The 19,275-nt window shown below is 61.7% G+C and overlaps 1 protein-coding gene across 1 annotated transcript; it reads left to right on the forward strand.

Moving 5' to 3' along the window:
- The first annotated feature begins 2,159 nt into the window (after positions 1-2,159).
- Positions 2,160-17,885, forward strand: EFNB3 (ephrin B3). The gene is given in 6 exon segments (XM_030546264.1): positions 2,160-2,817; positions 7,130-7,422; positions 13,241-13,333; positions 14,507-14,599; positions 16,441-16,685; positions 16,687-17,885. Coding segments are annotated over 6 exon segments (999 nt in total). The 5' UTR covers positions 2,160-2,698; the 3' UTR covers positions 16,843-17,885.
- Positions 17,886-19,275: the final 1,390 nt, after the last annotated feature.

Raw genomic sequence — 19,275 nt, forward strand, 5'->3', positions numbered from 1 at the left:
CTGCCAGGAGAGAATGCCCCCTGCCGCCTCTGTCCCGCTCCCTACCCCACAGCACCCTATGGGGCCAGCCCTGCCTGCCAGGGGAGAGCGCCCCCTGCTGAGCCCCCCGCCCTGCTCCCTGCCCCACAGCATCCCCTAGCGCCGCCCTGGGGCCAACCCTGCCTGCCAGGGGAGAGCGCCCCCTGCTGAGCCCCCCGCCCTGCTCCCTGCCCCACAGCACCCCCTAGCGCCGCCCTGGGGCCAACCCTGCCTGCCAGGGGAGAGCGCCCCCTGCTGAGCTTCCCCCTTACCTGCTCCACGGTCTCCCCTCCAAATCCTGCCCCGGCTCAGCGCTGCTTCGCATGACATCAGTGGGGCCGGGACCTGTATTACACATGAAGTCCCATCAGGCGGCTCCTGGCCCGTGGGGAGTGGGGGCTGCTGGATGGCACAAGAGGGGCTGGCGGCTTCACACTGCTTCCTGAGAGCCACATGCTGCCAGGATTTGCATCCAAATCACCGGCCTCCTTCCCAAAGCAAACTCGGGTCTATGCTGCCACGGCCTACCCTGTGGGGCGCCAGGACGCCTGGGTTCTCTCCCCGGCTCTGGGAGGGAAGTGGGGGCTGGTGGTTAGAGCAGGGAGGCTGGGAGCCAGGACTCCTGGGTTCTCTCCCTGGCTCTGGGAGGGGAGTGGGGGCTGGTGGGTTAGAGCAGGAGGGGCTGGGAGCCAGGACTCCTGGGTTCTCTCCCCGGCTCTGGGAGGGGAGTGGGGGCTGGTGGGTCAGAGCAGGGGGGGCTGGGAGCCAGGACTCCTGAGTTCCCCAAACTCCACTTGAAGCACTGGGGTTTGGGGGGGGACATTGGTCCAATCCTTCACAGCCTCTTTGGGTCCTACTTTGGTTTCGGGGTGTCACTGGGTTTCAACTTCCTTCAAGAGCTGCATGTCGAAAATCCCCCTCCCTGCTCCTGACACTACAATCACAGCCCCTTTGCCCCAGGCCAGGAACCCCCATAACACTGGGAACCCCAATCACACCTGCTAAGCCTGGTTCACTTCCCGGCTCAGCCTCTGGATCCCGCCTGGCCCATTCGACCCCCCACCCCCCCCCACCGCAAACATCAAAACCCTGGAAGCCTGATGGACCAAGAAATCCCAGCGGCCCGCCCAAATATCCCAATCCGGGCAATTCCTGTCTTGGGAAAAAGCCTCAGCCGCGAGGATCCGCCCGTGTGTAGGAACCTCCACTGCCCTTCAAATGGGCAAACCCCGGAGATCCCAGATTGACTTTTTAATGACAGGGTTTCCCGGCCGGTGGAGCACCCACAAGTTGTTCTCGGCCAGGGGACAGCCCCCGAGGGAAACTCTTTGATGGGACCGGCGGCTCGGAAACGGCCTTCAAAGCCATGCAGGGTTTCGAAGGCCACTGGATTCATCTCCGACCGGATTTGGCCATTGAGTGGGGTTCTTGTTTGGTTAATCAATCCCCCCCCCCCCCAGATTCTCATGGAGAAATCCCACCCCATAGATATTGCTTTGGCAAGTCACCTCCCAGGCCCCCAAAAGCTCCCGGACTCTCTGGCCTAGGAGCCCCAACGAAAACCCATCCCTCCCGATCCGAGGGCTGAAATCCTATGATTTGTTTCTCAAGCCCCTTTCTGATCCCAATGCCACATCTCCCCCCGCTCCCAAAAAATCCCCAGTCTCTCCCCACTGGATGAAAAGTGACTTTCCAACCCGAATCCACCTTGCCCGCCGTACAGTCGCACGGAGAACCTGGCTGGGCATTTGACAAATAAATCGAGGCCTGGCGACGTTTCTCTGTTTCGTCGCTGCGCGAGGCGGCTCAGGACAAGGATCCTGATGTCTCTCATGTTTTTTTGGTGGGTCAAGAAGCGACTGTGTCTCTGATTAGTCCTGACAGGGCCGAGCGAACTGAACTGCGAAATATTTTTGTCTTCAAGCAACCTCACTGGCTGGCTCTGCTGTTTTACTGGGCTGCTCACTGGGGAGAATTTTATACCTGGATCCGGACTCCACATCTTCCTTAAAGTCCAGACTCCAGATCCCAGTGTCTGTGTGTGTGTGTGTGTGTGTGTGCACGCGTGTGCGCGCCCCTGCCTCTCTCTTTCTCTCTTTCCTCCAGTATTTCCCACTCACCACTTCTCCTCTGCTGCTCCTCCTCCCCTCTTTGCTCACTCCCATTCTCTGTCCTCATCTCTGGAGTTACTCAATGCCGAACCTTCACAAAAAAAGAGAGAGAAAAGAAGAAGGAGGGGAAAAAAAATCTCACCAAAGACAAGAACTCCAGGAGGGGCTTTCAAATGAATTCCTCCCCCCCTCCCTCCTCTCCTTGTGTTTTACAACACTGTGTCCTCCCTGCTCAGGAGATCACACCAGAAAGCCACACGCAGGAGAAGTGGAGGCGAATTTTCTCTGTGTCTGTGTGTGTCTAGATGTGTTTTTCTCCCAGGCTGCAGATGGCATTAGGATCTTGGAGAAAAAAAAACAACACACACACACAGAAAACAACCAACTTTCCAGTCCTGGCATGAAAAATCCAGGCAGGGAGGGGGAAAAAATCCATAGAACTTTTTCTAGCCTAGGGCTGGCAGAGAGGGGGGCAAAGGCTTTGGGCGCCTCTTGATTTGTGAGTGTGAATCTCCAAGAAGAAAACATAGAGAAGGGGTGGAAAAAAAAATCTCTTTACCTTTGCAATCATGGCCTTGAGGACTTCATTGCTTGGACTCTGTATGGGGTTACTGGTTTCCTTGCTGGAACTGTGGATTATATCAGCTGTTAGCCTGGAGCCAATATACTGGAACACAGCAAATAAAAAGTAAGTGGAGAAAGGGGGGACATCCCTTGGTTTCTTGCTGGTTTTTCTGCTATAAAAAGGGGGTGGGTTGGGGGGAGAGGAAAGGCACCCCCAAGTTTTAAATCGCTGGCTGTGTTTGAGGTTCATTTGGCGGCTGCAAATCCCAGAGGAGAAGGGAGGAGGAAAAGTGAAGGGAAAAAAAAATTACAAGGTTGTGTTTTTTTTGGTTCATTTCCCCCATCTAGTCAATTTCAAGTGTAAATGACTAGGATTTGATGAGGACCTGTGTCAGTTTCACCCTCAAAAGTCTGCCATTTCATCCTTGTCAAACTTTTCTTTCTTTCTTTTCCCTTGATCCCTCTTCAGTCAACCTATGTCTTGGAAAGTATGTTGGGAGTGGGACTCCCCCACAAAAATCAAGGACGATGTTTTATTTAACAAAATCAGCCTCTGAAAGAGACAGGGAGAATGGGGGGGATTGTTGTGTTTGCTCTTTATAATCATTATATATATATAAAAAAAAAATTCTGGATAAATCAGTGTTTTCAGTGCAAAGGTGAGAAGTGTTTGTGTTTTAGGGGGAAAAAATATCTGATGGCCTTTTGACGCTGTCCAGCGCAGGAGAGCGAGTGTGTGTGTGTGTGAGCGAGATTGTGGTGTTTTGGTGAAGTTTCTGCAGGCAAGCCGGAGATGGTGTGAATTTGCGGTAGGCCTCTTGAACGGGGGGCGGGGGGGTTTGGGTTGGCGTTGGCTTTTTTGGAAAACGAGTGGTGCTCTCTGCCAGTGTGGTCTATAAATGTGCATCTTCCGAGTTGTGGGTGTTGGTTTTGGTGCCTTCAGTGTGTATGTGTGTGTAGATCAAGAGTGTGTGTGTGTATTGAACGAGGAGGGGAGATTCCCTTCAAATTAGTTATTGTGTGTGTGTGTGTGTGTGTTTCTTTAGCTATATACTGGCAGCTTCTTAAAGTTGTGTGTAGTTTGATATCCTCTTGAAACAACTGACTGGGTAGGTGTGTATCAAAGAAGATCTGGGTTGGAAGAGACCTCAGGAGATCATCTAGTCCAGACCTCTGGGGCTTGGCTTGTGTTGTGCGGTTCTGTGAAGCCTTTTCGTTTCACACACTGGTCTCTGTTTGCTGGCCTGTGCTTTATGGGGGCGGATAGGTCAAAGCAGGCGTTTCTCTCTGCCCGTGTAGGTCTGGAAGATACGTTTTCTCCCCTCCTGGCTGCATCATTCCAGACACGAGATCCATCAAAACCATCCGTGTGTTGCATCTGCTCCAGGCTCAATCAAAACCCCACCCAGAGAAAACGACAAAGTTTTAGGGGGTCCGATGGGCTGGCGAGGGACGGGCGCCTGGTTGCCAGAAATATGGAGCACTTGTCAACGCGACACTTACTCCCATCAGCGTGTGTCTGCGCATCCTAGCAACAAATACATGGTCGAGCTAATGGATCTATTTGTCGAAATCTTTTCCACCATCCCCCAGGCCCGAAAAAGGGGTTCGCTGTCTCCCAGCGGCCTCTCCTTGCAGATCTAGAGAGAAAGGTGTTTTTCGGCAGCGTCCCGGGTGGTTTTTTCCCCTCCCGCCCCATCCCCAAAGGGGCATGTGGATCTTAAAATGGAATAAAAAGAGAGGCTGCTTTATTTTTAAAATGTATTTATTTCCCGGCACATATACACACCCAAGTCGCCCGGCCGGCCCAAGGCTCAAAAATTGCTGACCGGCTTTAAAAATCCCCGAACGCCGAATCCCATTTTCAAAGGTCACTCGGGCCCCGCGCTTAATTTGGGCCAGGGCAGAATCTGGGCACCTCTGCGTCAGTGGCGAATGTAAAAAGAAAAAAAATCATTTGAGCCTCTTTCGTGACAAATTAAGCACCGCTTGGGGCCGTTCGGCTAAATCAATGGGAACGAGGTGCCTAAACCCCTTGGGGGAACTGGAACGTAGCGGCCTGAGATTCAGTGGAAGGCTTCTAAATCTCCTGGGCCCACAAGCTGTGTTTCTGTGTGTGCCTGGTAGGGGATTGGGACACTAGAGATCTGGCTGGTCCCAAGGTTGGAGGGAACGGGCTCCCCCCGCAAACTGGTTTCTCTCTTGAGTTTCCCTTGGCACCAGGTGTTTTTCATCTCTTGTGCTCAGGCCAAGGAGTTTCCGCAGCCCAGCCAGAAACCTTCCAATAGTCTCATTTTTGCCGGGGGGGGGGGTCCCATGAAGATTTTCGGCATCCAATTCGGCGGGATCCATCGACCGAATTTTTTTTTTTGAACGATCTTCAAACCGGATCTTTTCTAAACGCGGAAAAATCTGGGACTCCCTTTCCCAGCCCGAGCTCAGATTTATCCCGCAAAGTCCTGCCCCCGAATCCTGGTATTGGAAGCCACTCGGACAATTTCTAGCTGCCCAGGCCGGAAGGACACAGGAGATATTCAGGTGGCTAGTCTCGGTCATCGCTGTCGGTTTTTATTAAGCTGTCCAGAAGTTTGCCGCTGGCTTGTAACAGTCCCTCCAAGGCAGGTGGAGTTATTCCTCACGAATGCCGTCGTTTGCTTAAAATTAAGAAGGCAAATTTAATGCCCGACAGATGGGCCGAGCCGCTGAAAATGAGTTTCTCTTATTCAATATAGGCAGGCCCCACCTGAGTCGGTCTGATCACGAATGGTATGCGGGGAATATTTTAACATCCGAATCAGACTTTAGCAGGCAGGAATCGACACCGATGCCTTCTGATCAAAACCTTTAACGCTCCCCCGCTGGGGGATGCAGCTGGCTCTGGGGCGGGGATGCAGCGACTGGGCGGTTTCAAAGCAACCTCCGCTTGTGTTCGATCGGCCGGCCTTTGTTTTTTTGAGTCCGTCGGCCGCAAAAGTGCGCCGTGAAGGGATGAAAAATCCAGCCCAGCCTCATGACAACGCCAGCGTCCCTTCAGATCACTTGCCCTTAGTCAAGGGAGTCGTGCCACTGGGAAAGACGAAGGCTTCGTGCCCCAGATTGGCATCCGACTGAAAAGCTCAGGGCCTCTCGCATCTTCGCACCGGGACAGCCGGCCGAGGATTTACCCCCAGAGTTGAGAGAGGCCACTGGGCCTCCGTGGGATTCACAGGAGTCCGAGAGATCAGAGGCCGCCGAGCATGGCGGGATATTTGCGGTGGCGGGGGACCTGGAGGGCTGGATCTGCTCCGGCCCGTACTGATATGTGCAGACTCCGGGGGGGTGGGGTGAGCGTTACGGGGCTCGGACGGGGCCTCCGGAGCCCGGGCTGGCCGAGGAAACGCAGGGGAAATTCCCTGGAACCGTGAAATCAGGCCGCTGGTCCTGGAGAGAATATGTGGTAGAGGCTCCTGTGCTACGCTCCAGAGATTCGATCCCGCCCTCCGGTGACCAGGGGCTGTTGGTGCCGGGACACCTGGGTCCTAACCCTGACTCTGGCATCGATAAGGAATAGAACCCAGGAGTCCTGGTTCCCAACCCCCCCTGCTCTAACCCCTAGACCCCACTCCCCTCCCAGAGCCGGGGAGAGAACCCAGGAGTCCTGGTTCCCAGCCCCCCTGCTCTGACCCACCAGCCCCCACTCCCCTCCCAGAGCCGGGGAGAGAACCCAGGCGTCCTGGCTCCCAGCCCCCCCTGCTCTAACCCACCAGCCTCCACTCCCCTCCCAGAGCCGGGGAGAGAACCCAGGAGTCCTGGTTCCCAGGCCCGCACCCCCAACCCACTTGAGAAGTAGCTGTGCCCTGTCCCAGAGGTGGGTGCATCACCACGCCAGGTGAGGGGTCCCTCATGCACCAGAGGCAGCTGATTGAGGTCTTTCCCCCAACTCTGGGTGGGGGTGGGTCTGGATGGCTGGGCGCGGGGGCAGCAGAGGGGTGAGGGGACGGGTGTTTCATATGGACGAGGGGCGGGAGGGGCCCTGCTGCCAGGTGGGAGGCTGGTTTGTCTCTGCCAGTTCCCCAGAATCGGCAGCCTCGGCTGGGGTGGGGCATGGGGGGGATTTGTCTCTCTCCGGCACTGTCTTGGGGGCTGGGTGGGAATTGGGGCAAGCGGCCCGTGTCTCAGCATCCCTCACACTAGGGCCTGGAACGGCTCCCACCCGGCCCCAGGGCAGGGACTGGCTGGCTCAGGGGTGGGGAATAGGGCAGGGGGCCTGTCCCCTCTGGGGGGTGCCGGCTCCCACTCGGCCCCAGGGCAGGGACTGGCTGGCTCAGGGGGGCAGGGAATGGGGCAGGGGCCTGTCCCCTCTGGGGGGTGCCGGCTCCCACTCGGCCCCAGGGCAGGGACTCGCTGGCTCCGGGGCACAGGTTGGGGTCCCCTCTCTGACTCCCCGTCTCCGGCAGGTTCCAGGCAGCGGGCGGCTACGTCCTGTACCCGCAGATCGGCGACCGGCTGGACCTGATCTGCCCGCGGTCCCGGCCACTGGGCCCCTTCTCGGCGGAGGAGTATGAATATTACAAGCTGTACCTGGTGCCGGGCGATCAGGCCCGGGCGTGCGAGATCCTGCAGGCCCCCAACCTGCTGCTGACGTGCGACCGGCCCGAGCACGACGTGCGATTCACCATCAAGTTCCAGGAGTTCAGCCCCAACCTGTGGGGCCACGAATTCAAGAGCAACCAGGACTACTACATCATCAGTGAGTGCCCGGACGCCTGGGTTCTCCCCCGGCTCGGGGGGCTGGGAGCCACGACTCCTGGATTGAGTCTGATACATTTTCCTCCTGCATCTCGGCACTGTGCGAGGGTCCCTGGGTAACCAGCCGTCCCACCCCAGAGGTGGCTGCATCTCAGCGCCGGGCGAGGGGTCCCTGGGTAACCAGCCGTCCCACCCCAGAGGTGGCCACATCTCAGCACTGGGCAAGGGGTCCCTGGGTAACTAGCCACCCCGCCCCAGAGGTGGCTGCATCTCAGCGCCGGGCGAGGGGTCCCTGGGTAACCAGCCGCCCTCCCCCAGAGGTGGCTGCATCTCAGTACCGGGTGAGAGGTCCCTGGGTAACCGGCCGCCCTGCCCCAGAGGTGGCTGCATCTCAGCGCCGGGTGAGAGGTCCCTGGGTAACCGGCCGCCCTGCCCCAGAGGTGGCCGCATCTCAGCGCCAGGCGACAGATGTGGCCGGTGGGGGTCCCTGGCTGGGATTTGGAGGGCGGCTCCTGTCTCTTAGCTTCTGTGTTGTGAAATCCAGTTCCTCCCCCGCCCCCAAACACAATCTGTCCGTCTGTCAGTCTCCTGCCCTCCTACACTGTGTATTCCTGAGTCAGTCGCTCGCCGCCCACGAGCCGCTGGCATCTGTCGGCTTCTCCCCTCCACACACCTCACCTTCACCTCTGCCGGGGCCCCTCGCTCCCGACCCACAGCCCCCACAGCCCTGCCAGTGCCCCTCACTCCCGACCCGCAGCCCCTGCTAGCCCAGCCCTGGCCCCCCAACTCTGCCGGTGCCCCTCACTCCCGACCCGCAGCCCCTGCTGGCCCGGCTCTGGGCTCCCCCCCGACTCCTGAGGCCGTGTCTGGGGTGACAGTGATAGGCTCCCATCTGGGATCACAGGGTCTGAGAAGTTGGGGGGCAGAGTTGGAGCCGTGGGGTGACCCCCCCCAAGTCCAGTGTTGTGTCCTGGGTGGGGGGTTGTTTGTATGGGACAGAGACTCTCAACAGGAGGCATTTGCGTGTCAGGGGGTGAGTGTGCAAGAGACCAAGGCATCTTGCACAAGGGAAAACTCGTGCAAGGGTGTGTGCACATGGACTGGTGCGAGTGTGGAACAGGGGTGAGCGTGAAAGGGGGTAGCTCGGTGGCTTGCACACTCAGACTGTCCCCTCCCCAAAATGCTCCTCGCACACACCGTCCCTCATGTGCATTTGCACACATAGTCCCTTGCACGCCCCTCATTCTTTGCACACTCACTCCCCTGCACACGGCCAGGGTATTTTTCACCTTTGCGCGCCAACCCTCTGGCCACAGCCTCTGTTGCACACTCATAGCCACTTGGTCCTTTGCGCACACATTTGCACCCCCCTCAGACCAGGGCCTGCACACACCTCCTGCCGGGCTCGCTCAACCTGGTGTGCACACACACACACCCTGGTGCGGCCGTTTGGTCTCATGCACACTCATGTGGCCTGTTGCACACTCACACCCATGCACCCTCCCTCTCTTGCATGTAGAGCTGTTCAGCCCCTTGCATGCTCGACTGGTCCCTGGCATGCACACAGGGTGAACATTTGCTTCCTCACACCTGCCCATTGCACATTCACACCCTTGCACACTCACTCCATCTCTTGCACACACACACATGCAGGATGAACATTCAGCCTCTTGCACGCTCCCTTCCATGCACACTCACCTGTCCAGGGCCCCACCCCCTCCTGTGCCACCCACAGGCTCTTGCACGCCCGCTGTTCTGTGCACACTCACCGGGCCCCCTCCCTACAGACGGCACAAGGCCTCAACCCCTGGCGGCTGCTGCACGTGCTTGTGCATGTGTGTGCATGACAGGGCGTGTGCGAGATGGGGAGGGGGTTGGGCTGAGCAGTCCACGCCCCCCCCCCCCAAAACCCGGAGCCTGGCGGCTGCTCCGGGATATTTTCCCTTTTGAGATCCAGGCGCTGATGCTTCCTGACATCTGGGTCATGGGGCGGGGGGGTCGGGGGGAGCAGCACGGAGGGGATAGGATGGGGGAGGGGAAGGAAGAGGGGGAGGGGAGCAGGGGGGAGGGGCCGGTTGGAATCAGCAGGGCCCCATGTGGGGGCAATCGTTGCCCCTGGGGGGGAAGGGAGGGGGGCGCTACACGTCCATTCCCCCCTCCCGTGGTTCCCATCACAGGCCCTGGTGGTCTTTTCCCCATCGCTATGGCAACTGTCTCCTGACAAACCAGGGACTTCTGGGCACCCTGGCAACTGCGCCACGGCAACCACCCCCCCAACCCCACCCCAGAGAGGCTGCACCCCCACACACACATGTGGAAGGGGGGGGCTCAGCAGCGGGGCAGGGCGTAACCTGGGGAAGGGACGTTCAAGTCCTCAGGCCCCCCACCCCCCATTCCCACCCTTTCCCCTGCCTCATTTTCCCTCCCCCGCTGTATTCCCACCCTTCCCCCTCCCTCCCTCCCTGCCTGCCCCTCCCCACCCCCCAGTCCCACCCCTCCTCCTCCCTCCCTGCCCCTCCCCACCCCCAATTCCCACCCCTCCCCCTCCCTCCTTGTCCTCCCTGCCCCTCATTCCCACCCTTTCCCCTCCCTCATTTTCCCTCCCCCGCTGTATTCCCACCCTTCCCCCTCCCTCCCTCCCTGCCTGCCCCTCCCCAACCCCCAGTCCCACCCCTCCTCCTCCCTCCCTGCCCCTCCCCACCCCCAATTCCCACCCCTCCCCCTCCCTCCTTGTCCTCCCTGCCCCTCATTCCCACCCTTTCCCCTCCCTCCCTCCCTGCCCCTCCCCACCCCCCAGTCCTACCCCTCCTCCTCCCTCCCTGCCCCTCCCCACCCCTCCCCCTCCCTCCTTGTCCTCCCTGCCCCTAATTCCCACCCTTCCCCCTCCCTCCCTGCCCCTCCTCACCCCCATGCCCACCCCTCTCCTTCCCTCCCTGCCCCTCCGCACCCGCATTCCCACCCCTCCCCCTGCCCCTCCCCACTCCCATCCTCATCTCTCCCCCTCCCTCCCCTCCCCCTTTGCTATCACCCGCCTTCCCCAGCATCTTCTGGGAGGTGTTGGGGTTTTTACTGGGGTGGGTGGGAGGAGCGAAGGTGCCTAGAGGGGATCCCTGGGGTGGCACTGGGGGGGGAAAGAGAGGCCAGGAGAAGCAGGGAAGGGAGATGGTGGGGGGAGGGCGGGCAGGAGCATGGTGGGGGGAAGAGCCTGGTGTGGGGGGAGGAGCTGACCCAGTTTCTTGTCAGATGATTGTTCTGCCCAACCAGACACGAGGGGGGGAAGCGAAGGGGGGGGGGGTCAGGTGCCAAGTAGGGCAGGAAGTGACAGAACCGGAAACATCCCCTCGTAAAAAATCCCTGGGTAACCAGCCGCCCCGCCCCAGAGGTGGCCGCATCTCAGCACCGGGCAAGCGGTCCCCGTATAACCAGCCGCCCCGCCCCAGAGGTGGCCGCATCTCAGCACCGGGCAAGGGGTCCCCGTATAACCAGCTGCCCCGCCCCAGAGATGGCTGCATTTCAACGCCAGGCGAGGGGTCCCTGTATAACCAGCCGCCCCGCCCCAGAGGTGGCTGCATTTCAGCGCCAGGCGAGGGGTCCCTGGGTAACCGGCCGCCCTGCCCCAGAGGTAGGCGCATCTCAGCGCTGGGTGAGGGGTCTCTGGGTAACCAGCCGCCCCGCCCCAGAGGTGGGCGCATCTCAGCGCCGGGCGAGGGGTCCCTGGGTAACCGGCCACCCTGCCCCAGAGGTAGGCGCATCTCAGCGCTGGGTGAGGGGTCTCTGGGTAACCAGCCGCCCTGCCCCAGAGCTGATCGCATCTAATACACAAATGTTTATTCCAGCTCTTTAAACACACCAGGACTCCTGGGTCCAGTGTGGGGCGGGAGGCACAGACCAGACTAGGGCCAGTGGCTGGGGGCTGGTGGTTTTGAAGTGGGGGGCACAGAGTGTTGCGGGGGGTGGGGGCTTGCTGGGCTGTGGCTCCGTGTTGCCAGGAGCCGATGAGGTGGGGGTGTTGGGGGGCTGAATGTGTGGGGATGGGGCAGGCGATAGGGGGGCCTGTCTCTGCCTTGGGGGAGCTGTGTAGGAGGGGGCTGGGGGGCAGGGAGCCATGAAGGGGATGTGGGGAAGGCTGGCTGCAGGGGGGCTGGCCCAGGGAGCAGGCATCTTTGAGCACAGACCCCCGCCATGTTGGTTGGTGAAAGGACCCGGCCACGCGCAGCTAACGGGACGTGACGGGCCGGCCTGCTGGCACCCCCCCCACCTGCTGCCACTGCACGCATGCAACCCCCCCCCCCGCCACACACTGCTCCCTCGGGGACCCCGGTGTCCAGGCCACTCACCGCCCCCCCCGCTCTGCTTCAGCACCGACCTCCCAATGGGCTCCCAGCCCCCCTGCTCTCACCACCAGCCCCCACTGCCCTCCTAGAACTGGGGAGAGAACCCAGGAGTCCTGGCTCCCAGCCCCCCCTGCTCAAACCCACCAGCCCCCACTGCCCTCCCAGAGCCAGGGAGAGAACCCAGGAGTCCTGGCTCCCAGCCCCCCCTGCTCTAACCCACCAGCCCCAACTTCCCTCCCAGAGCCAGGGAGAGAACCCAGGAGTCCTGGCACCCAGCCCCCCTGCTCTAACCCACCAGCCCCCACTCCCCTCCCAGAGCCAGGGAGAGAACCCAGGAGTCCTGGCTCCCAGCCCCTCCTGCTCTGACCCACTAGCCCCCACTCCCCTCCCAGAGCTGCACTGGGAGGCCGGACTCCTGGGTCCTGTGGAAGATTTTCCGGGCTGGAGGCTGCGCTGTCTCTGTGGGTCGAGAGGCGGATTGCTGAGAGCAGCACAACAGTGACCTAGGAACACAGCCCGGGGTGTGTGTGAGAGAGACAGCGAGGTAGGCCTGTGTGTGTGTGTGTGTGTGTGTGTGTGTGTGTGTGTGTGTGAGAGAGAGAGAGAGAGAGAGAGAGAGAGCTAGGCCTGTGTGTGTGTGTGTGTGTGTGTGTGTGTGTGTGTGTGTGTGTGTGTGTGTGTGAGAGAGAGAGAGAGAGAACTAGGCCTCTGTGTGTGTGTGTGTGTGTGCGTGTGTGAGCCCTAAACACCGGGGTCTATTTTCAGCTTCCACAGAACTACAAAGAGCTCACACAGCCTCCCCCACACACACACCCAACACGCCACGGTCAGAGACCCACACGCACACGGCCAGCGTGACCGGGAGATCTCACACACGCACACGGCCGGCGCGACCGGGAGATCTCACACACGCACACGGCCGGCGCGACCGGGAGATCTCACACACGCACACGGCCGGCGCGACCGGGAGATCTCACACACGCACACGGCCGGCGCGACCGGGAGATCTCACACACGCACACGGCCGGCGTGACTGGGAGATCTCACACACGCACACGGCCGGCGCGACCGGGAGATCTCACACACGCACACGGCCGGCGCGACCGGGAGATCTCACACACGCCACCAGCCAACACACGTCACATACAGCGTCCGTCCACAGAGCCATCCTGCCCCCCAACCGATCCTGCTGAGCCCCCCGCCCTGCTCCCTGCCCCACAGCGCCCCCTAGTGCCCCCCTGGGGTCAGCCCTGCCTGCCAGGGGAGAGCGCCCCCTGCTGCCCCCTGCTCCCTGCCCCACAGCGCCCCCTAGCACCGCCCTGGGGCCAGCCCTGCCTGCCAGGGGAGAGCGCCCCCTGCTGAGCCCCCTGCCCAGCTCCCTGCCCCACAGCGCCCCCTAGCGCCGCTCTCGGGCCAGCCCACTGCCAGGGGAGAGCGCCCCCTGCTGTCCCCACCCCGCTCTGATGTCCCTGTCTCTCCCCACAGCCACGTCGGACGGCACCAAGGAGGGGCTGGAGAACCTGAGGGGCGGCGCCTGCCTCTCTAAGGGGATGAAAGTCGTCTTGAAAGTGGGGCAGCGTAAGTCACAAAATTGCTGTGGGGCGGAGAATTCAGTGTCATGGGGGCTCAGCAGGGGGCGCTCTCCCCTGGCAGCCAGGGCTGGCCCCAGGGCGACGCTAGGGGGCGCTGTGGGGCAGGGAGCATGAATTGGAGAGGGGAGTGGGGGCTGGTGGGTTAGAGCAGGGGGGGCTGGGAGCCAGGACTCCTGGGTTCTCTCCCTGGCTCTGGGAGGGGAGTCGGGGCTGGTGGGTTATAGCAGGGGGGGCTGGGAGCCAGGACTCCTGGGTTCTCTCCCTGGCTCTGGGAGGGGAGTGGGGGCTGGTGGTTAGAGCAGGGGGGGTTGGGAGCCAGGACTCCTGGGTTCTCTCCCCGGCTCTGGGAGGGGAGTGGGGGCTGGTGGTTAGAGCAGGGGAGCTGGGAGCCAGGACTCCTGGGTTCTCTCCCCGGCTCTGGGAGGGGAGTGGGGGCTGGTGGGTCAGAGCAGGGGAGCTGGGAGCCAGGACTCCTGGGTTCCCTCCCCGGCTCTGGGAGGGGAGTGGGGGCTGGTGGTTAGAGCAGGGGGGGCTGGGAGCCAGGACTCCTGGGTTCTCTCCCCGGCTCTGGGAGGGGAGTGGGGGCTGGTGGGTTAGAACAGGGGGGTTGGGGAGCCAGGACTCCTGGGTTCTCTCCCCGGCTCTGGGAGGGGAGTGGGGGCTGGTGGTTAGAGCAGGGGGGCTGGGAGCCAGGACTCCTGGGTTCTCTCCCTGGCGCTGCCTTTCTCCCATCGGGGTTGATCTGGCTGATTGCCAGTGAGCCCCTCCAAGGATCTAATTAGCGCTGCATGATTGCAGCGTGGGGTGGGAAGAGGAGGGGAAGTAGCGAGTGGGGGAGGAGCTTTCTCTGTGATTGACAGCATCTAAAGCTGGCTCCAGCTCCTCTACCCCTGGACCCCGAACTGGGGGTTGGGAGTGAGGGGCCCCGGCAGAGCTGGGGGGTGAGGGAGTTGGTCCTGTGTTCCATAGACACCAATTGTGAATGACGCCCCCTCCTGGACAGGCTGGGTACTGCAGCACGCAGAGGGGAAGGGGGCTGGGAGAAGTGGGGTACAGGGAGCCTTGCACCCACCCAGCAGGAAGAGTGTGTTGGGGACCCTGGTCTGTGAGCACCTGTCACTCCCCCCACCCATGCACCTCTCTCTCTCTGCCCCCCCAGATCCCGGCACAGGCTCCAAGTCCCAGAAATCGAGGCCCGAGAAGGAGCACGGGACGCTGGGCGTGGCGGACGCTGGCAAGGAGAGCGGCGCAGGTACAGAGCTGTCCCCCCCCACCCGGGTCCCCCCCCAGCACTGGGGGTCCCTGCCCGTCCCCCAGCATGCTCTGTCTGCCCCCTCAGCACCAGATCACTGCTCTCGACCCTGCGTGTCCTGAGACTCGGGATGGGCAGCTGGGCAGGGTGGGGTGTTTCCCCTTGAGGGGGCATGCTTAGATCAGACCCCAGATTGGGGTGGGGTGGGGAGTGCCTTGGAACACAACCCAGGTGTCCTGGCTCCCGCCCCCAACCACCAGCCCCTTCCCTCCCAGAGCCGGGGAGAGAACCCAGGAGTCCTGGCTCCCAGCCCCCCCTGCTCTAACCCACCAGCCCCCACTCCCCTCCCAGAGCCAGGGAGAGAACCCAGGAGTCCTGGCTCCCAGCCCCCCTGCTCTAAACCACCAGCCCCCACTCCCCTCCCAGAGCCAGGGAGAGAACCCAGGAGTCCTGGCTCCCAGCCCCCCCTGCTCTAACCCACCAGCCCCCACTCCCCTCCCAGAGCCAGGGAGAGAACCCAGGAGTCCTGGCTCCCAGCCCCGCCTGCTCTAACCCACCAGCCCCCACTCCCCTCCCAGAGCCAGGGAGAGAACCCAGGAGTCCTGGTTCCCAGCCCCCCCTCTCTAACCCACCAGCCCCCACTCCCCTCCCAGAGCCAGGGAGAGAACCCAGGAGTCCTGGCTCCCAGCCCCCCTGCTCTAACCCACCAGCCCCCACTCCCCTCCCAGAGCCGGGGAGAGAACCCAGGAGTCCTGGCTCCCAGCCCTGTTCGTGGTGGCAGCTGGCTGACTGGCTGGGCCCAGGGGGGTTGCTGAGCCCTTCCTGTCTGTCAAAGCGGGTTAAGGAGGCTAATTGTCTCTGTGACGGGTCCCCCAGCCCAGGACACCTGGGTCCTTTACAGGCATCAGCATCCACCAGCCTCTGCCTCCCGGGCCAGGGCGACAGGCTATTAACCCCTTCACACCCAGCAAAGGGGGGTGGGGGCTGGCTCGATAGCCCCACCCTGGATCGCAAAGAGGGAGCAGCCCGGGCAGTGCCCCCTACAGGGGAAAGGCCCATGTGCATTCCCTCCCCCCGAGGTCTGCCGGTGCCCCTCACTCCCGACCCGCAGCCCCTGCCAGCCTGGCCCTGGGCTCCTGGGCGAAGAGTGGGGTCTGGAGGGTTAGAGCAGGGGGGTCTGGGAGCCAGGACACCTGGGTTCTCTCCCTGGCTCTGGGAGGGCAGTGGGGGCTGGTGGGTTAGAGCAGGGGGGGCTGGGAGCCAGGACTCCTGGGTTCTCTCCTGGCTCTGGGAGGGGGGCGGGGAGTGGTGGGTTAGAGCAGGGGGGCTGGGAGCCAGGACTCCTGGGTTCTCTCCCCAGCTCTGGGAGGGGAGTGGGTGCTGGTGGGCTAGAGCAGGGGGGCTGGGAGCCAGGACTCCTGGGTTCTCTCCTGGCTCTGGGAGGGGAGTGGGGGCTGGTGGGTTAGAGCAGGGGGGCTGGGAGCCAGGACTCCTGGGTTCTCTCCCCGGCTCTGGGAGGGGAGTGGGGTCTGGTGGGTTAGAGCAGGGGGGGATGGGAGCCAGGACTCCTGGGTTCTCTCCCCGGCTCTGGGAGGGGAGTGGGGGCTGGTGGGTTAGAGCAGGGGGGCTGGGAGCCAGGACTCCTGGGTTCTCTCCCCGGCTCTGGGAGGGGAGTGGGGTCTGGTGGGTTAGAGCAGGGGGGGATGGGAGCCAGGACTCCTGGGTTCTTTCCCCGGCTCTGGGAGGGGGGTGGGAACTTGTGGGTTAGAGTGGGGGTAGCTTGGGGGGCAGGACTCCTGGGTTCTCTCCCCTGAGCCCTTTCTCTCTCTCTCCCCACACAGGCGCTGGGAACGCCACCGGCCCGGCGGGGGGCGCCAACGGGCCCTTGCCCCAGTCCAACGTGCCCGTGGTGGCTGGGGCGGCGGGGGGCGCCGCCTTCGTGGCCCTGGTGGCGGCGGGCGTGACGGGGGCCGTGTGCTGGCGCCGGCGCCGGGCCAAGCAGAGCGACACCCACCTCCCGCCTCTCTCGCTCAGCAGCCTGACGAGCCCCAAGCGGGGCGGGGCCGGCGGGGGGGGGGAACAACAACGGCTCGGAGCCCAGCGACATCATCATCCCGCTACGGACGTCGGAGGGGGCCTTCTGCCCCCACTATGAGAAAGTGAGTGGGGACTACGGGCACCCCGTCTACATCGTGCAGGAGATGCCCCCCCAAAGCGCCGCCAATATCTACTACAAAGTGTGACGGGAAAGGGGGGCCCGGGCCCACCCCGGCGCCGGCCATGGACTCGTGCCTTTCCCTCGGATACGGACGCCCCCCCTCGGCGCTGACGGGGTTCACTCAGAGCCAGGACGGCGACCCCCCCAATACGGACGGTGACCCCCCTCCCCAGCGCTGACGGAGACGGACGCCCCCCACTCCTGATTCTTCCTCGTGTGAAGAGTCCCCGGCACTGATAGGGTTAAAGCAGAGATGGGGGGGCCCTCTACTCTGGCGCTGACAGGGTTGATGGGGGCCAAGGGGGTCCCTTCGCCATTCTCCTCTCTGGCACTGATGTGGGGGAGGGCTCAGAGCGGGTCCCTTCCCCAGACTCCCCCACAGCTCCGCTCCTCCCATCCCTACAATCCCTCCCAGGCCAGATCCTGCCTCTTCTGCCCCCCCCTCCCCAGCTCCACCAGGGATGGGGGTCTTTGGGGCCAGGGGGGAGGCCAGGAGCAGTTGTGTTATGTCTCAGGGTGGGGTGAGGGGAGATCAGCCCCGTTCATGAGATTTCCCCCTATCCTAAGGACTGGTGGGGGCAATTTTACACGCCCCCCACAGTCCCTGTTCACGTGGAGTGGGGGTGGGATTTGGGGGAGAGGCGAAAGGTTTGGTTATTTCAACTATTGGGACCTTTCCATGTCTCCGCTTTGAAAATGTGACTCAACAGAAATGCCCACCAGCCGCACGCACCCCCCCCCCCCTTTTATTAGAGAGACGTTTTCACGGGGGCGGGGGGCAGGCATGGAGGTATGGGACTGGGCTTGTCATTTTTCACCCCCCCCCCCACCATCGCCATTCATCAAGAAGCGAACTTTAAGCCACAGGAAGTGACATCTCGTCCACCAGGAAATGCGGTGAAGGAAGAGACTCTGGCGAGGGTGGGACTTCCTCGTTTTGGATGGGGACTTCCTGTTTCGGGTGGGACTTCCTGTTTCGGGCCCGGAAATGACTTCAAGGCGAAAAAAGGAGGGGGCGGGGGGGGACGGATCTTTGCAGGCTTTAATGACGTTTTTTGACCTGGGAATTTCTTAGCTTTTGTTGGTGGAATTTACTGTCCGATCACGTGCATTATAGAAGTTCTTGTGCATCCGTCTGGACGCCGTTCGTTATTTCCTACCCGTCTCTCCCCCGCCTCCTTTTCCCTCGTGAGTTCACGAGGGAGCCCCGGAGAGGGGGGGGGGTGTTACACTTGTGATTCTGCTCCCTGGCTTTGGTGGGTGATGCGTGGGAGAGATTTCACCAGAGGCCTCGTCTCCTGGGAAAGCAGTACGATAATGAGGGGTAAAGAGGTGATTTGGGGGGGCCCTGCTGAGCTCCGGGGTCCGGTTCTGGCGATACTTTGCATCAAGCCAGGCCGTTGCCTGGCAGATCTGCTGCCGTTAGGTGAGATGGTGATGGGGGCCCAGCTGTGAATCTATTTTTTTAAGAGTTCAGGGCCTATCCCCCTGCATGTTCCACCTCGGGCATCTCCCAGCAGGCTGCGGGGAGTTTCTGGGGTTCGGTGGGTCTATGTGAACACAACCCCCCTCACACACACACTTGATTTTGCGGCTTCCCATGTTACCAGGGGATAGCAGGATACAGCAGATCCGAAAGGCGGCTGGGTCCCGCCGAGCCCGAGAAAGCCACCTCCGGACGGGCGTTATTTCACTTTCGCTCCGGGCCGAGCGCAACAAAGCGGCTTGGCCTGGAAGCCAAAAGGGTTGCGGGCAAGTCGTCCCTGCACCTTAGAGAGGGGATGGCGGAGAGGGGTCCGGCCAAGCCTGGCTGACACCGGTCGTGATCTTGGCGGAGCTCCCGCTGGAAACTGAAGCCAGACACGTTCACACTAGAAAATAGGCACAAAGTTTAGACGGTGAAGCAGTGTAACCACGGCCAGGCCAGCTCAAGGGGACATTGGATCCTGGGGGGGCCAGGTGGGATGAACTGGCCTCGCCGGGAGCTGGTCCCCGGGATAATGTAAGGGGCCCTGCTGGGCCTCCGGAGAGCCCAGCAGGGAATGGAGAGGCATTTGCTGCAGAGACCAGGCACGAGACAGCCCGGGGCACTTGGGTGGGGGGTGTTGGGGTGGCAAAGACATGTTATATCGATCAACCCTGCACATAAGTCGCCTGGGACCTGCTAAGCCTGGAATTTCACTCTTGGGAAATATATAAAAATACGTCCCTCCTGCTCGGTTATCTCCCTGTCTGTCAGTCTATTCCCATTCACACCCTCTGCCTCTTGATCAATTCCCATTCGCACGCTCTGCCTGTCTGTGTGTCTGTCTATTCCCGTTCGCACCCTCTGCCTGTCAATTCCTGTTTGCACGCTCTGCTTGTCTGTCTGTGTGTCTGTCTATTCCCGTGCGCACCCTCTGTCTGGCTATTCCCGGTCTCACCCTCTACTTGTCTCTTGGTCTATTCCCGTTCGCAC

The sequence above is a fragment of the Gopherus evgoodei genome, unplaced genomic scaffold, assembly GCF_007399415.2.
Source record: "Gopherus evgoodei ecotype Sinaloan lineage unplaced genomic scaffold, rGopEvg1_v1.p scaffold_43_arrow_ctg1, whole genome shotgun sequence".
In the NCBI taxonomy this organism is placed as follows: Eukaryota; Metazoa; Chordata; order Testudines; family Testudinidae; genus Gopherus; species Gopherus evgoodei.